General features: G+C 45.4%; 1 protein-coding gene across 1 annotated transcript in view; it reads left to right on the top strand.

The window, feature by feature from the left end:
* Positions 1-7861: 7861 nt before the first annotated feature.
* Positions 7862-15883, top strand: part of Siah2 (siah E3 ubiquitin protein ligase 2) — a 17928-nt gene continuing 9906 nt past the window's right edge. The window contains exon 1 of the mRNA XM_021196258.1: positions 7862-8881. Coding sequence (XP_021051917.1) covers positions 8456-8881 — 426 coding nt within the window. The 5' untranslated portion in view covers positions 7862-8455. The remainder of the gene's footprint in view (positions 8882-15883) is intronic.

The raw sequence follows: 15883 nt of genomic DNA, 5'->3' as shown, positions 1-15883 counted from the left end.
ACCCTGTCTCAGAAAAAACAAAAACAAAAACAAAAACAAAAAGAGGGCATTTGTTACACTGCATCAGATTTTCAAACGCATTCCTAGCAAGAGAGCCAAAGTACAGACTGGCACTAAAACAGCCCCCATCCAGATCAGGACACTGCCCTTTCCCAGTTGTGTGATCTGCTACTAAGTACTAAACTCAGATCCATGCTTCACTTAACCATAAAATGAAACGATGGCATACACCACTCTTGGAAGGGTTAAATGTGCACTGATGAGTGAGCTGTGTAAGAGTTAGCCATCCTTAACACTGACTCCCTAAGCAATTATTTCCTTAAGAATCTTTGTAGTTTTTCATCTGACCAATGGCCACAATTTGACTCATAGCTCTGTTGTCACCTCTGCCTGGGCTCAATTTCTGCTTGACCCAAGAAGCCTTTCTTGGGCCTCAAGCCCTCTATCTTACATCTTATGTAATTTGTTCTCTCCCCCTCCCCCTCTTCCAGAGGACCCTAGTTCACCTCCCAGCATCCACATTAGACAATACACAGTCAAATGGAACTCTAGTTCCAGGGAATCTGATGTTCATTCCGGACCTCTCTGAGTATCTGTACACATGTGTGCACACGTGCATGCGTACACACACACACACACACACACACACACCAAATCTAAAGATTTCAGCAGGTCTCCTCCCACACTCAAAGGCTACAGCACTGGCTGATCTTACTTGCATCACCATTTTGACCTCACTGGCTGATCTTACTTGCATCACCATTTTGGTGCCCATAATGGTGAGTAAATAAATCCTAAATAGTTAAATAAATATAAATCTTAGCTAAATAAACCCTATGATAAATGATTCCAGAAAAGCAAGATCGTCTTCTTGTAGGACCATAAAAACCACATGTATAAATTCTCACTGCACAAAAAAGAAAATACAGAACCATAGAAACAGAAGGTGACAATCCCCCTGTTTGTCCAACCCTCTGTACCACCCTTCACTGTCTTCCAGACCTTCCCATGGTTTTATGATAAGACAGTAGTTTCACTTTGTGTGGTTCCCTTTACATAACTGGGAACATTGGGGGCTTGGGGACTTATCTTCATGTAACAGTTTTAGAAACTTTTCACAAATTGCACATGATTTTGTAGGATGGGTTTCTCTTCCTTTCTATAGTTCACTTTTCTATTGGTAGAACTGAAACTGTATCCAATCTAAATAATGACTATATTCACTCACAACTTTTAGAACACTTAATTACCATGTAATTACTAGAGAGATGACTCAGTGGTTATGAATACTTGCTGCTTTTACAGAGGACCTGGGTTCAGTTCCTAGCACCCACATGGTGACTAACAATACCCTAACTCCAGTTCCAGAAAAATCTGTTATCCTTTTCAAGACTCAGGCAGTAGGCACACAAGTAGAACATATGATTTAAAGCATCCATACACCTAAAAGAAAAAGAAAACTCTAAAAATTATATTTTAATAATATAATTCTAGTGTTATTGGTAGTCAGTTTCTGTGTTTATAACTATATTACAATATTCATAAAATTATAATAGATTTACTCTTAAATAATTACATACATAGTAAAAATCATTAATGGGGACAAAGTAGAAGTTTTACATTTGGGATTTATTTTTACATACACATTCTGTGAATTTGGGCAGGTGCATTATGCCTGTTTCTATAACAATTTATCTGAGAACAGTGGTAGAAAATGGTAAATAGGCTTTTCGCCAGTTTCTGAAGTTCAGCTCAGCTGCACTCTTGGCTCCTGGACTCACAAGTGCAATCAATTGTCAGTCAAAGCTACAGTAACCACAAGGCTCAGCTTGTAAGTCCACTACAAACTCACTGTTGGCTGGGGTACTCAATGGCTGGTGATCACATACATCAGCTCCTGGCCCTGAGACTCTTTGGGTAGTTTATGTACACGATGACAGTAGTTGGTTGCACCTACAAAGATGGCTCAGAGAATAGTGGGGACCTAATTTTTGCATACTCCCCAAAGCATACTGAAACTACCCCTAATATGATGGCATGTTAATATTAATGAGGTCATAGCAGAGATTAATTAATTAAGAATACCAAGAGAACATGTTTCCTACCTCACAGCATAAAGACAGGAAGGAGAACTGCCAGCCCTCTCTGGAACCTTAACCTTCTGGCCTTGATCTTGGCCTTCCCAGACCTGCACAACTGTGAGAAATCAATGCTTTTTCTTTTATGTCACCTAATTTATAGTATTTTGAGTACAGCAGTGGAGCTTTGAGAGACTGAGTCCTTTTTGTGACATCATCACAGAAGTGACACTATATTGCTACTCTAGTCATTTACAGCAAAGCTGGTCTTAACTAAAGGAAAATATTACACAGGGACGATCCCAGGAGGAACGGCTCCTGGGAACCAGTGGGAGTCATCTCCAAGGCTACTTCCTATAAGTAAACTGGCATCTCTGTGCCTCATTATAAATTTCTAACTCATATAAGACGGCATGAGGAATCAAAGAATCAAAACACATTGTCCTTGGAGCAGCATTGAAGAAACAAGCAAGGCATGGGGATGACCCAACGCAAATAGAGCCAGACTTGGTGCCTGCAGGGCAAGTGGTCCGAGCTCACTTTCAGGGTTGGAACCCCACCAGTCCCTGAGCTTGAAGACCAACAATTCCTCAGAACTCAGAAGCTCAGAACTTGAAATCTTAAAAACTCTGCCACCAAGAAACCCTAAATAAAGCTACTGCTTCCAGCTCAGTTCTCTGCTGCTTCTCCCTTGGGCAGAGGTAGCCTCTCTTGTGTCTTTCCCAATAATTCTCTGGGTGAGGCTTGTTGTGTGGTGTGACTTTATGGTATTCCTTGGCTCCTGACTGCCAGGAGACCTTTCACCTCACAGCTGCAAGGCTTCCATTGGGGAAACTTTACCCTCAGAGCTGTTCCACGTACAATGCTCACACCTGTAACCCCAATTCTTGAGGCCCAGTCAGAAGGACTGCCGATGCCAGAGCAGCCTATGCTGACGAGCTAGGCCCACCCAAGCAAACTAAGCAAGCAGACAGACATAAATTACTGTCTAGTTCAAAGAAGTAAGTTCACATTGATTACTCACAATACCCATGGTCAGTCAGACGAAGTTGGAGTATTTTGAGTATGAAGAAATTACCCACAGAAACAGAAGTACTTTAGGAAGCCAACATTGTGACCAGGAGGCCTCTTAGCCATCACCAAATTTCCCATAAACTTTCCCCTGAGCAGAAAATTTCAAGTTCTAAAATAAACCATAGTCATTTCTAGACCTGAACAGGAAAGACCTCTCAAGTTCTGTTCTGCAAATGCAAATTCTTGGCCTGAAGAAGGAGTTCAATTTGCAAAACCACACCTGGTGGGGTTTTTTTGCAAGTCACAGAACTAAGGGCCCACTTGTCTGCCTGCTGAGGCAGACCAGAGGAGGTAAGGAAGCATAGGGAGGGGGTCACTCAGGAAAGTTGTCCAGGTTTGTTGTTGTTGTTATTGCTGTTTTCAAATAAGATTTGTTGCCAGGGTTACTAGTGTCAAAGCCTGGCATTCCTAACCAGCCAGACACTTGATCACTTATCTTCAATAAGCCAATTAAAACGATAAACAGTGAAAAGTAGAGGGGGAAAGCTTTACCTAGTCTCCAGTAACATCAAAGAGATCCAGTATTGCCACCACCTCCAAGCCCACTTTGGGGTCCTGAGAGGAGGTTTAGGTTTAAGTAAAGGATCAAAGGAATGCTGAACTAAATAGTTGCTGTCTAGGTGTGACCCTGCCTGTCCCTGCTGCATGAGTGTCTGGCTTCAGCCTGTCCTGAAAGGTGATCTGACAAGTTGTCCCAACTGTGTGAAATTTTGGGTTTCTACTTTGGCTGGCACCAGGCTTCAGCCTTCTTCTTACAGTATGAGATTCCCGGGGAAATTCTAATTTCTTGGAGCCCATGGTCTCATAGCCAACAGGAGAGACACAAACTCAAATATCCCTATTCCTGCCAGGCCAGTGACAGGCTTGCTCTGAGAATTTAAGGCAAGAATCACTCAGTACATCCCCAGCTTTCAGAGTAAGGGAGTTGTGAGGACTGCAGAGTTGGCTCAGTGATTTAAGGGTCCTGGCTGCTCTTCTGGGGGGCCTGGGTTTCGTTTCCAGCACCCACGTGGTTACTCATAAACCTCTGTAACCCCAGCTAAAGGGCATCTATACGCTCCTCTTCTGGCATCAGGCATACCCAGACCCATATGCAGGGAAAACACCTATACAAATAAAACAAGTGTGTTTATTTTTAATCATAAATAAAAGCAGAGAGCAGGAGATGAGTAGAGAGAACCATCTGCTTGACAGGTCATCTAACATTCAGTAGGCGGAAGGAGGTTAACCTCTCATCCAGATGAGGAAAATGAGTCATGAATCAAGAGATTATAAAAGGGCTCACCCCCTCTCCCTGAAGCCCAAAAGTCACCCATTAAGCCTAGGCCCCGGAACACCTATGTTCCCCAGGGCAAATAAATCTCAAAGCAAGTCAATTCTGCACACAGCACACATCTGAACACTCACTAAGCAGAAACTCTAAGCTAAATGTTCTCCACATAAGAGAGGAAGGAGTTCAAACTCACAAAGTGGAAAGGCTGTCTTCCTCATCCAAGCCCCTTAGGGAGGAGAAAGGAGGCTGGAAAGTCCAGTCTAACAGCATGGGAGGTTTAGTGATGTGCCACCAGGCTTGTCCTCTTCTCCACTGTCAGCAACTGCCCAGACACCTCTCGTGTGCTTTGTTTTTAACTACCCTGGCTGATTTAATCAGGAGTGGCATGCTTTAGAAGGAAATGATTCTCTACACCAGGTGATTGCTCTGCCAGGGGGAAGAGTTGTAGCTTTAGTAACCAAATTCACTTCATGAAGAATTGTTTTTCCTGGGTTTTTGTTTGCTTTCGTTTTACGGTCCTTTCTTATTTTTTCTTTTTCAGCAGCCTCTGAAACCATACTTAATTTTGAAATATCAGAGCCTGCTAGAACTTGTCAATATGGCCAAGGCAAAGACCCCACTTCTTCAGCAAACATTATCACACTCTGGAAATGAGGAATCTCTGACAGAGGCCAGCGGTCAGAGACGAGGGAATGCAATCTGTCATAAATTCCAACTGCTAGGGTTCTAACTTGAGTGGAATGAATATATATATATATATATTCCAATAAAGGTGAGACTGTGGGTGCTTTTATTTCCTACTATTTTTTTGTGCCCAACAGAGGTATACATTGACTACACAGAATCCTATCTATCTTTTCTTTTCAGACCAGCTAAGAATGAATGACGACTGCCTACACAGGGCAGCACTTTATTATGGTCTCTAGAGCTGCTTTCTTTCTCTGGTGAGTGAGCTAATCACCTCATCTTAGCAAAGTAGGAATCAGATAAGATACGGGCTCCAGAGCAGGTTCCAGCCATCTTGGCTCTGTGACTCTGAGCAAACCAAACTCCCTATGCTCCTGTTTCCCCGACTATAACCACAGTATCCACCCTATGAGGTGCCTGGAAATCTTAAAACTCATTTTGCCCATATAGTGGGTGCTCAATAAATATTATTTTATAGTCTCCATAGCACCAACCTAGAAGTTCCAGTTCGGTATATTACAGGGCTTAAAAAAAAAAATCCACAGTGAGCCAAGCAGTGGTAGCACACCCCTTTCATCCCAGTACTTGAGGAGGCAGAGGCAGGTGGATTTCTGAGTTCAAGGCCAGCCTGGTCTACAGAGTGAGTTCTAGGACAGCCAGGCTACATAGAGAATCCCTGTCTCGAAAAACCAAAACCAAACCAAACCAAACCAAACCAAAACAAAACAAAACAAAACAAAACAAAAAAACCAAGGTGGATTGGAGGCAGATGCCTTATTCCTTTAGTAACTGTCCATATACTAGTTTCATACATAGCTAGTGTATGTAACACTCCCACTACACACACTAAGTGTCAGTCCATCTGTAATACATCCTCTGTGTGCATTCACTTTTCACATTCTTTCCACCCCCAAACCCCCATTTATTTTTCTCCCTTTTCAAATTACTAGGAATTGAACCTAAGACCTTGCATAAGCCAGGCAAACACCATGCCACTAAGCTAGCCTTTCTTTTCAACTGTGGACAGTATCACTAAGTTGTTCATGCCGGCCTTGAAGTCACTCTGTAACTCAGGTAACCCTTGAGTTTGGCATCCTTCGCACTCAGCACCCCTAAGGAGCTGAGTTTGTAGGCCTGCAGTCTAGGCACTCCCCAAACATTGGAAATCCTTTGCTCTGAGTGGTTTACCACTCCGGCTTCTGTCCTAGAGTGTCAATGAGTAAGAACCCTTCTCAGGACAGTGATTGACATACACAAAGGGAATATTTGCAGGGTGATTAGGTGGCATGTATCACTAATAAGTTTTTCTCTACAACTTTAGATAACCCAGTTACTCATGAAGTCTAGATTACAAAATATAACATTGTTTTTCTTTGGAGCGGATTCTATTCATTGACTCTAATAATAAATATTCACTGCAGTGTTTTTAAACTATGGCTATCATTTACAAGGTAGTTATGATGGATAAGGTTCTACAAGAATAGCACACGAGAAACTCAGTTCAATTGTTTAAATTTACTTTTACAGAGTAGGAGACTGGAGCCGGGAAGATGGCTCAGGAGGGTAGTGGTTCCCGCATCAAGCCTGCCAACTTGAGAAAGCCGACTTCCACAAACCTGTCCTCTGACCTCCACATGTGCACACAAGACAGTCACATACAAACTAAGTCAGAATATTAAAAGAATTTCGCTCAAAGTCACAGGGCACTATTTTACCCTGTCCTGACTAACCTGTCTTTCCTACAAAGAGTATCACACTAGCTTTTTCCAATTCCAGTGTCATCAGTTCAAGCAAAATTGCCCAAGCAATTGTGAGCAGGGTATGTCCATTATACGGTTCACTCCAAACTCTCAGGCTCTCTCTAACTTCTGGGGTTCTGAATGGTGAAGAGTACCTGGGAACAAGTTTTACTAAGGCTAGGGGAACCTTTGGAGAGTTCTTTTACTGCTAGACCTGAAGGTAGGCTGTATGTGACCCCCACCCCCCTTAGGGTTTATTTTTATTTATGGGCATGTGTGTATATGGTGTGTACTGGTGCCAAATGGTATCAGATCCCCAAAGTCTGGTCCTCTAAGAGTAGTATGTTGAGGCCTCTCTCCAGCCCCCGTGGGTCCCCTTTATTCTACACCTCTAAGTCTACATCTTAGAGACATTCCACATGCTAGATGTACAGAGAAGACTCAGGAGGAATCCAGCACCAATCCTGTCAAGCTGAGGGTTGGTAAGGGGTACGTTGACCTCACCCATTTCCTTCCTCCCAAAGCCCCAAGTAAGCTAAAAGCCTAAGGCTTGGACCAGGACTAGACGTTACTCAGGCACTAGATGGTCTCCTGTCATTTGGGGCCTCACAAACCCAACCCACGTGTATGATATTCCTTGGAGGTTTTAATTCTCCATCCAGTCAGAGACGTCAAAGAGGTCCAGGTTCTCTCAATCGGAGGCGGCCAATTCCAAGAGGCTTTCGCCAGTGGGCTTTCGAAAGAAAAACCTAGCGTTAAGGCCCCGACCACTGAAGAGTCCACCCTCCTACCTAACTGCCGGGCCACACCCGAGGCCTTCGCGCGGCTCCCGCCCGACTCCCGGTCCCGCCCCCGCGTGTCAAAGCTACCAAGCCGAGCAGCCTGATCGCCAGCTTCTCCTGCGCGTCAATGGCTCAACCCTAAAAGAAACGTGGGGATTCCGAGCCCCGCCCCCGCCCCGCCCCGCCCCCGGCGCACTCGCGCGCCCTCCACGCCCACGCCGGGCCAGCAGTTGCCCTTCTAGCTGGAGTCCGGTGCGCGTCCGCGTAGGTCCCCTGGGAAGGGTCGGAAGACTCGGGCTACGTCCTCTCCCTGGGCTGCGGGCTTCCGCAGCCGCAGAGAAGCGACCCCACGCGGCGGCGACCGACCCATTCAAGGGCTCCCAACGGGGAAACCGCTCGGGCGCTGCCAGCTGGGCCGGGCGGAGCTGCGCGGGCCGCAGGGTGGCTCTGCCAGTCCCTGAGTGCCGGGTCGGCCGCACACGTGTCTTAGCGTCACGTCCGCGCGCGCCCCCGGGGCTTGCGTCAGCTACCGCTCCTGAAGCGGGTGGGCCAGGGCTCTGCGCACCAGAACGCCGCCGGAGGAGGGCACCGCACGGCCGCGAGCCCCGAGAGCGACGACCACTCCGGGCGCCGCCGAGAGGATCGGCGCGGTCCGGTCCCCGCCCTCCCGGTGCCGGTCGGGTCCGCGCTGGGTCCCCCCCCCCCGGGCTGGGCGCCGTGGCGTTGCCCCGGAGCCCGCCACCCGCGGGGCGCGCACCGCCTTAACCCGGGCGGCCCCGCGGCAGGCAGACGCCCGCAGGTCCATGGTGGGCTCGGAGCGCGATGAGCCGCCCGTCCTCCACCGGCCCCAGCGCTAACAAACCCTGCAGCAAGCAGCCGCCGCCGCCGCCGCCTCAGATCCCGCACGCTCCGTCCCCGGCTGCGCCCCCGGCCGCCGCCACCATCTCGGCTGCGGGCCCCGGCTCGTCCGCGGTGCCCGCCGCGGCAGCGGTGATCTCAGGCCCCGGAGCCGGCGGCGGGGCCGGCCCGGTGTCCCCACAGCACCACGAGCTGACCTCGCTCTTCGAGTGTCCGGTGTGCTTTGACTATGTCCTGCCCCCCATTCTGCAGTGCCAGGCCGGGCACCTGGTGTGTAATCAATGCCGCCAGAAGTTAAGCTGCTGCCCGACGTGCAGGGGCGCCCTAACGCCCAGCATCAGGAACCTGGCTATGGAGAAGGTCGCCTCGGCAGTTCTGTTTCCCTGTAAGGTAAGTCCAGCCACCATCCGCAGATCTGCCAAGGAACCTTCCAGAGTTCCGGTACCCTCCAGCGCACTTGAAGGCCCTAAGAAGCGAATGGCATTTCACTGTTTCCATCTGTCTGTTTCTGTCTCTCTCACTCTCTCTCTCTCTTGTCTTGTGTGTGTGTGTACGTGTGTGTGTGTACCTTGTCCATCGTTTCCGGGCCCACCTGTCCATTTTGGGAACTAGCAACTAGGGTTGACGTTTACCGGAGCACTGACTAGATAAGTTGGCACTTGCTGACGGTTTAGAAGCATCCCAGCTCTCCCAGCCAACTGCCGCCGCGTCCACCGCAGGGGTGTGCTCTGTAAGGCTGGACTGCTTAACTGGAACGTGAACAGGGAAGCTGGCGAAACGGACGGTTTCCCACGCTAAGCTTGGCCAAGAACAGTCCTGGATTCCTCCTGGACCCAGTGCCCAAGATCTGGAAGCGCTTGAGAGTGGGCTTACAAAGGGGAAGCGGATACTGCCTGCTTCGCTCGCTCGGGAACCGAGAAACCCAGCAAGCCACGCCTTCTCCTCTCAGCTTCCCAGGCTTGGGGAGGACTCCGAAGTTGTAGCTGCTGTTTGTTTGTTTTGTTTTTTTTTTTTTTTGGTTTGGTTTGGTTTTTAACTAAGTGCGATGAACTCGAGTCCACAAGGACTCAACGCGGACACTCAAGAGCTTTATTAGTTCTCTCCAGTGCCAGCATTTTATTTAGTTACCTGGGGGGGGGGGGGGAGCAAACCACAAGCCAAAGTCCGAGCTCTCATTCCCTTGGCTCCAACGGTTTATTTAGGGCCTGTGTTTACATCCTTACAGCTAAATTAATGGAATTATGCATGTCTATCTCTGAAAGCTTTTTTTTAATACTCAGAGATAGCGGGTTTTTTCTCTGCCAACCAACTTTATTAATAATATCCTCACCTGAAACTTGATCTCCTGTATTTTAAATGACTGATAAGTTTACATTGTGTGGTTCTACTATAACATCCTGTTGCCAACACTGAAACCCTTACAAAACTACTCACAATCTCATTTATATGCCTCTTTCTAACCTAGACCTCTCTGTCAAGGAGTTCATTTTCTGAACTTATAGGTGGGAATAATGTTAATATTTCTGAGATTTATTTTAATTAAAGCAATTGTTCTACCTGAGACTGTTTTAAGTTGACTTGCATATCTCCTTAGTGATTAGTTTTTAGGGCAAGACCTGTTTTAAATTAAAAATAGCTCACTGGAGATTTTTGTTTTAGGCTTTATAGTCACGTCAGTAAAATGAGTGAGTTAACTTTGGTCTTCTGCCCAGCTACAAACCCAGTTAAAATAGCTTATTCAAATAAGGGTTTGAATGCGGGTTTAGGCTATAGGGCCAGCTTATTAACTTGCTTGCCTTTAGCCCCACCCCCCCCACCCCCATCCTGCTTACTAAGTCACTCAACTCAGGTGCTGCATCTGTGCAATTCGGATAAAATAGTTTCGTGCCTCCCCCTTTAACTTTTTTGTTTGTTTGTTGTTTTTGTTTTTTTTTTTTTTTCGAGACAGGGTTTCTCTGTGTAGCCCTGACTGTCCTGGAACTCACTTTGTAGACCAGGCTGGCCTCGAATCCAGAAATCCGCCTGCCTCTGCCCCCCAAGTGCTGGGATTAATGGTGTGAGCCACCACGCCCGGCTGCCGCCCCCTTTTATTGAAAGCAGATTTTCCCCCTCCTATAATACAACCTGATTATAGTTTCCCCTCCCTCTGCTCCTCCCAGTTCCTTCCCACCTCCTTTCCATCCTGATCCACTCCCTTTCTGTCTCTCATTAGACAAGAACAGGCTTCTAAGGAATGGTAAGAATAAGAAAAGGAGCCAGAGAGGGCACAGTCAGAGACCCACTTGCTCTCACATTCTGGAAGCTGTAATATACACCCAGAGGACCCTTTGCAGAGCTCCTACAGGCCCTGTGCATGCTGTGTGTCAGTGGCTGTCCTCCATCACTGTGGCTCGCTCAGGATGAACCCTTTCTAATTCTATTTACCTGCAAACGGCATTCTTCTTAATGACTGAGTAATACTGTGCAAATGTTCCATGCGTTCTCTAGCCATTTTTCTTTAGAGAGACATCTAGGAATTATGAACATGTCTGAAGGAGTGTCGCTGCGGTAGGAGGAAGCACCCTTTGGATACGTGCCCAAGAGTAGTAGAGCTGAGTCCTGAGGTAGATCGATTCCCATCTTCCTGAGGAACCACCGTACTGATTCCCATAGCGGCTGCATAGACGTACGCTCCTCCCGACAGTGCATAGGCGCTCCTCCTATCCCACATCCTCACCAGCACGAGGCTGTCTCTTGTGTTACTGAGCTCAGCCATTCTGACAGGCAGAAAATAGAATCTCAAAGTCATTTTGATTTATATTTTCCTGGTGGCTAAGGATGCCAAACATTTCTTCAGGTATATCTCTGCCATTTTAAGTTTCCCCTGTTGAGAATTCTCTGTTTAGATCTGTATCCCATTTTGAAAAAATGGATTATTTGTTTTGATACCTAGCTTATTGAGTTCTTTATATATTTTGGGTATTGGCCTTCTGTCAGGCGTGGAGTTGGTGAAAATCTTTTCCAGTTCTATAGTCTGCATTTTGTCTAAATGATGGTGTCCTTTGCCTTACAGAAGCTTTTCAGTTCCATGGGTTCATCTTAGTGCCCATGCTAACAGTGTTCTGTTTAGAAGTTCCTTTCCTGTGCTAATGAGTTTAAGGCTATTTCCCACTTTCTCTTTATCAGATTCAGTAATCTGGTTTCATGTTGAGGTCTTTGATCCATCTAGAGTTGAGTTTTGTGTGGGGTGATGAGTATTGATCTATTTGGAGTCTTATACACACAGATATCCAGTTGGACCAGCACCATTTGTTGAAGATGCATCCTTTTTTGTAGTGTGTACTTCTGGTTTCTTTATCAAAAACTAAATGTCCATAGGTCTGTGTTTACCTGGGTTTTCAGTTTCATCCATTGATCAGCCTCTGGTTTTGTACCAATGCTATGTGGTTTGTATTAGATAACTCTGCAGTACAACTTGAAATTGGGAATGATGAGACCTCCAGCAGTTCTTTTATTGTTCAGGATTGTTTTAGCTATCTTGGGTTTATTTGTGTTTCAATACAAAGCTGAGAATTATCCTTTTAAGATCTGTGAAGAATTGGAATATTTATGAGGATTACATTAAATCTGTAGATTGCTTTTGGTAAGATGGCCATTTTTACTATATTCTACCAATCCATGAGCATGGGGGATCTTTCCACCTTCTGGTATCTTCTTCAGTTTCTTTCTTTGGTGCCTTAAAGTTTTTATCAAACAACTCTTTCACTTGCTTGGTTAGAGTTACGCAAGATTTTTTATATTAGTCCATGCTATTGTGAAAGATGTCATTTCCCTGATTTCTTTCTCAGTCTGTCATTCATATATAGATTTCTGGGAGTTAATTTGGTATCCAGCTACTTTGCTGAAATGGTTTATTAACTCTAGGAGTGTTCTGGTGGACTTTTTTGGGTCACTTAATATATACTATCTGCAAATAAAGAGTACATGTAGAGTACTTTTCTCAATCTAGTTTATGAGAATGCAGTTGGGCCAAGCCATCATGCAGATCAGAAGCCAAGCTTATAATGGGTCTTAGGGTTACTTCTCTCTGTGTGTATTTATAATGTTTATAAAACTGGAGTGTGTATCCCTTACATTTGATTAAGCAGTAATCCAAACTATTTAAGCAGGGCAGCTCAACCATTTGGTGTGGAAAAGCCAAATTTGGATGTGTACTTAACTGCAGCAACCAAAACTCCTCATTGGAGCTAAAAAACATTAAGGAATAAGGTCTGTGTCATATTGAAAACAAGGCAGGGCTGTGTACTTAGCTCAGGTGATCCAGCTCAGAGTAGGGCTGCTCTCTCAGTGGAGGAGCCAGGGCTCCTCGGCCTCTCTACTTCAGAACAGTGACTCTCAGCCTGGGGGCAAAGGACCTTTTCACAGCATCACCTAAGATCACTGGAAAACACAAGTCTTTACGTTATGATTCATAACAATAGCAAAATTACAGTCATAAAATAGCAACTAAATAATTTTGTTGGGGGTGTTTGGGGGGATGAGGATGAGGGGGTGGTCACAACATGAGTAAAAGTTTAAAGAGTTGTTAAAGGGTCACAGCTTTAGGAAGGTTGAGAAAAACAAGAGACTTCCCCAGCCCCTGAGGCTATGTGTGTCTGTTACCGTTCTTCCTTGCACTAGTCCCTGGGAGTATTTAGTTTGTCTCAACTGTATTACATAGGGCCACTCCTTTAAAGTGTCGGCTAGGTTGTCTGACCTTTTTTCTTTTTTCTTTTTCTTTTTTTTTTTTTTTTTAACAAAGCAACATTGTTACACTCTGACCTAAGAAAAGACTTGCTTAGGCTTTCAAATTCAGTGGTGATATGGAGTCACATTTCAGGAACTTTGAAAGAAGATAAATACAAATGGAAAACATGTCTAGTCTATGAGAAGACTAGAGAGGTTTAGTATTTCCTACAGTATGTTGGAGCAGCATAGTCAGACTCCTTATCACAAAAACACCAAAGGGTAACCTTTTACTCCTGTGTAAGAGCTGGGAATGTGGAGACAGCCAGCCATGCCAGGCGTTCATAGAGGGGGGGAAAAAGAGAAAAGCTAGAAACTGGACTTTGATGTCAAATCTCAACCCCTGATCCCTCCCTGATTCCATCACCTTTGGCCAAATTCAAACATAAAGCAAGTACTAATAGGGCAAACTAACTGTCTATGTCTACATGCCAGATTCCTCCTGCTCAGGGACAGCCATTGGATGGTTCTGTTTTAGGCAGTGTTTACTGAGCTAGATTCTCTGCATACCTGATATGGAAATCTGACAGTTATAGAAAAATTATCTTGTGTATTGTATAGATGCATCTGATGTGTCAGTTAAAAAGCCTTTGGCCTGTGGCTTAGGCAGAAAATTGGAGGCAGGCCATCCGAGCAGAAAATGAATTCTGGAGAAGAGCAAGGTGGAAGATCTAGATGCCTGGGAAGATATGAGGGGATGGACACATGGTTTATGAGCACAGGGATCCTGCCACGGGGCAGAATGTAGGTTAAAATAATTGGGTTGTGTAAGTCATGATCTAGTCAGAGCTATATGACCAAGGTATTTGAGTCTGAGTCTATTTCTAGGAGCATGGGACTGGGAGGAAGAACCTGGAGCTAACTCAACAGACAGTTTTTGTAACTTACTTTCTTTAGGTCTTTATAGTCTAAGGGGCATTCATTCTGCTTAGTGATAGAATGTAACCGTTGTCCCCTTAGCTAATTGACTTTGTACAAAGTGGTTCAGTTTTAGCATTTGGGGTCTTTAGAAGCAGGGCTAGGGCTAAATGATTATACTGGAGATTTTCTTGCCTTAAAATTTTAGAATCTGCCAAGTGGTCGTGGGAACAAAATCACCAGAGAGAAGGCAGAAGAGCTAGGTTCTCAGAAGGCCTAGTTATGTAGGTCTATGTAGGTCTAGCTATGTAGTTCTATGTGAACTTCCCTGAGCCAATTAGCTCATCTATGATAATGAATAGACTTCCTACATGGTGGATATCTTGAGATCAGATTTAAAAGGCCATAAAAGGCCCTTCCTCTCCAATGCAAATGGAGGCCAGCTGGTGGCACTGTGCTGGGACAGGGAAGCCCACTCGAAAAATTCTGTTTAAAGATTTCTTCTTAGTCTCGAAACTTCTCCCATGAGTCACTGTCTTCAGAAGCTGCCTCTACAGTCTTTACCATTGCCTGAAATGGACCATGTTAGCCCACAGACTTAGAGTAGTACATGAAGAACCAGAACTCACATCCATTACTCCAAAGGTCAGTACCTTAAAGAACAAGCTTGACAGTACAGCTTCTGATGTCAAGGCTACAAAATTGCAAAGCAGTGCTAAAAGTGAAGGTTGATTCTGATGTAATTGATCAAAAGTTTCACCTGGTTACCACAACCTGGAACTAAAGTCAGCTGCCATTAAAGTTATCCTTCCTACAGCCAGACTATAGGCCAGCTAAAAAGTATGGTAAAGCTGGCCTAGAAAGTACCAGCCTGAGATTCAATTGGAGTCTCTTTGTTCCCTACAGCTGTTTCTTGTAAACGCCATACAATATATCCCATCGCTGTGATTGTATGAAGGCCCAGCTAAGTAGCCCTTCTTATTCAAACATGTAAAGTCTTCATTCAGGAGAGACCTGAGATAGGTATACGTTTGATCGCCTGAATGCCAGCGCCTACCACCAGTACTGCTGGAGATAGGTGATTATGCCTGGGATATTAGAATGAGTTTCCATTTTGCACATCCAGAAAAGGGGACTAGAGCTGTTTTCCTGGTAAAATGTGTGTGTCTTCATCCTCCAGGTCTTATTGGAGCTTATTTACCTGGTGTGCTCTATTACCTTTACATCAGTCACCTGTCCTTTTTCTTGAGTTCCTGGGTAGTTACCCAGCTATGGGTTTCACCTCTAACTTCCAATCTGGTAAACATTGTATGGAATGGCCTTTTAGACTGTAGCATCTATGGGGTAAGAAGTTACCATAGAGATAGAATAGACAGGATTCCCGTGGTAAATGTGTGGCCTCGTGCCCTTTTTAAAAACTTATAGTGAACAAAGGTGCTGTCTTTGGTCCCTCCTACTGGTAGGCTCCCTGGCTGTGATAGTTTTAAGAGCAAGCCCTAATTCAACCTCCTGGTTTACATCTTCACTCTATTTCCACTGTGGCTGGCTCCTCTAAGCCCCAGTGGCTCATTTGTTAAATAGGGTGATGTTGGGTTTGGTAATAATAATTCATGCAAAATGCCTTGCACTGGCCTGGCACTAAATAAGTGAACAGTTGGTTAGAAACTCACCGGAAGCAGATGATGAGGGTGGTGTCACTGCAGGCAGGCATAGATGTGCAGATGATGAGGGTGGTGTCACTGCAGGCAGGCATAGATGTGCAGATGATGA

This window comes from Mus pahari, chromosome 4 (genome assembly GCF_900095145.1).
Source record: "Mus pahari chromosome 4, PAHARI_EIJ_v1.1, whole genome shotgun sequence".
NCBI lineage: Eukaryota > Metazoa > Chordata > Mammalia > Rodentia > Muridae > Mus > Mus pahari.
Note: the sequence above shows the minus strand (reverse complement) of the source record. Positions and strands in the feature narration are given on the sequence as shown.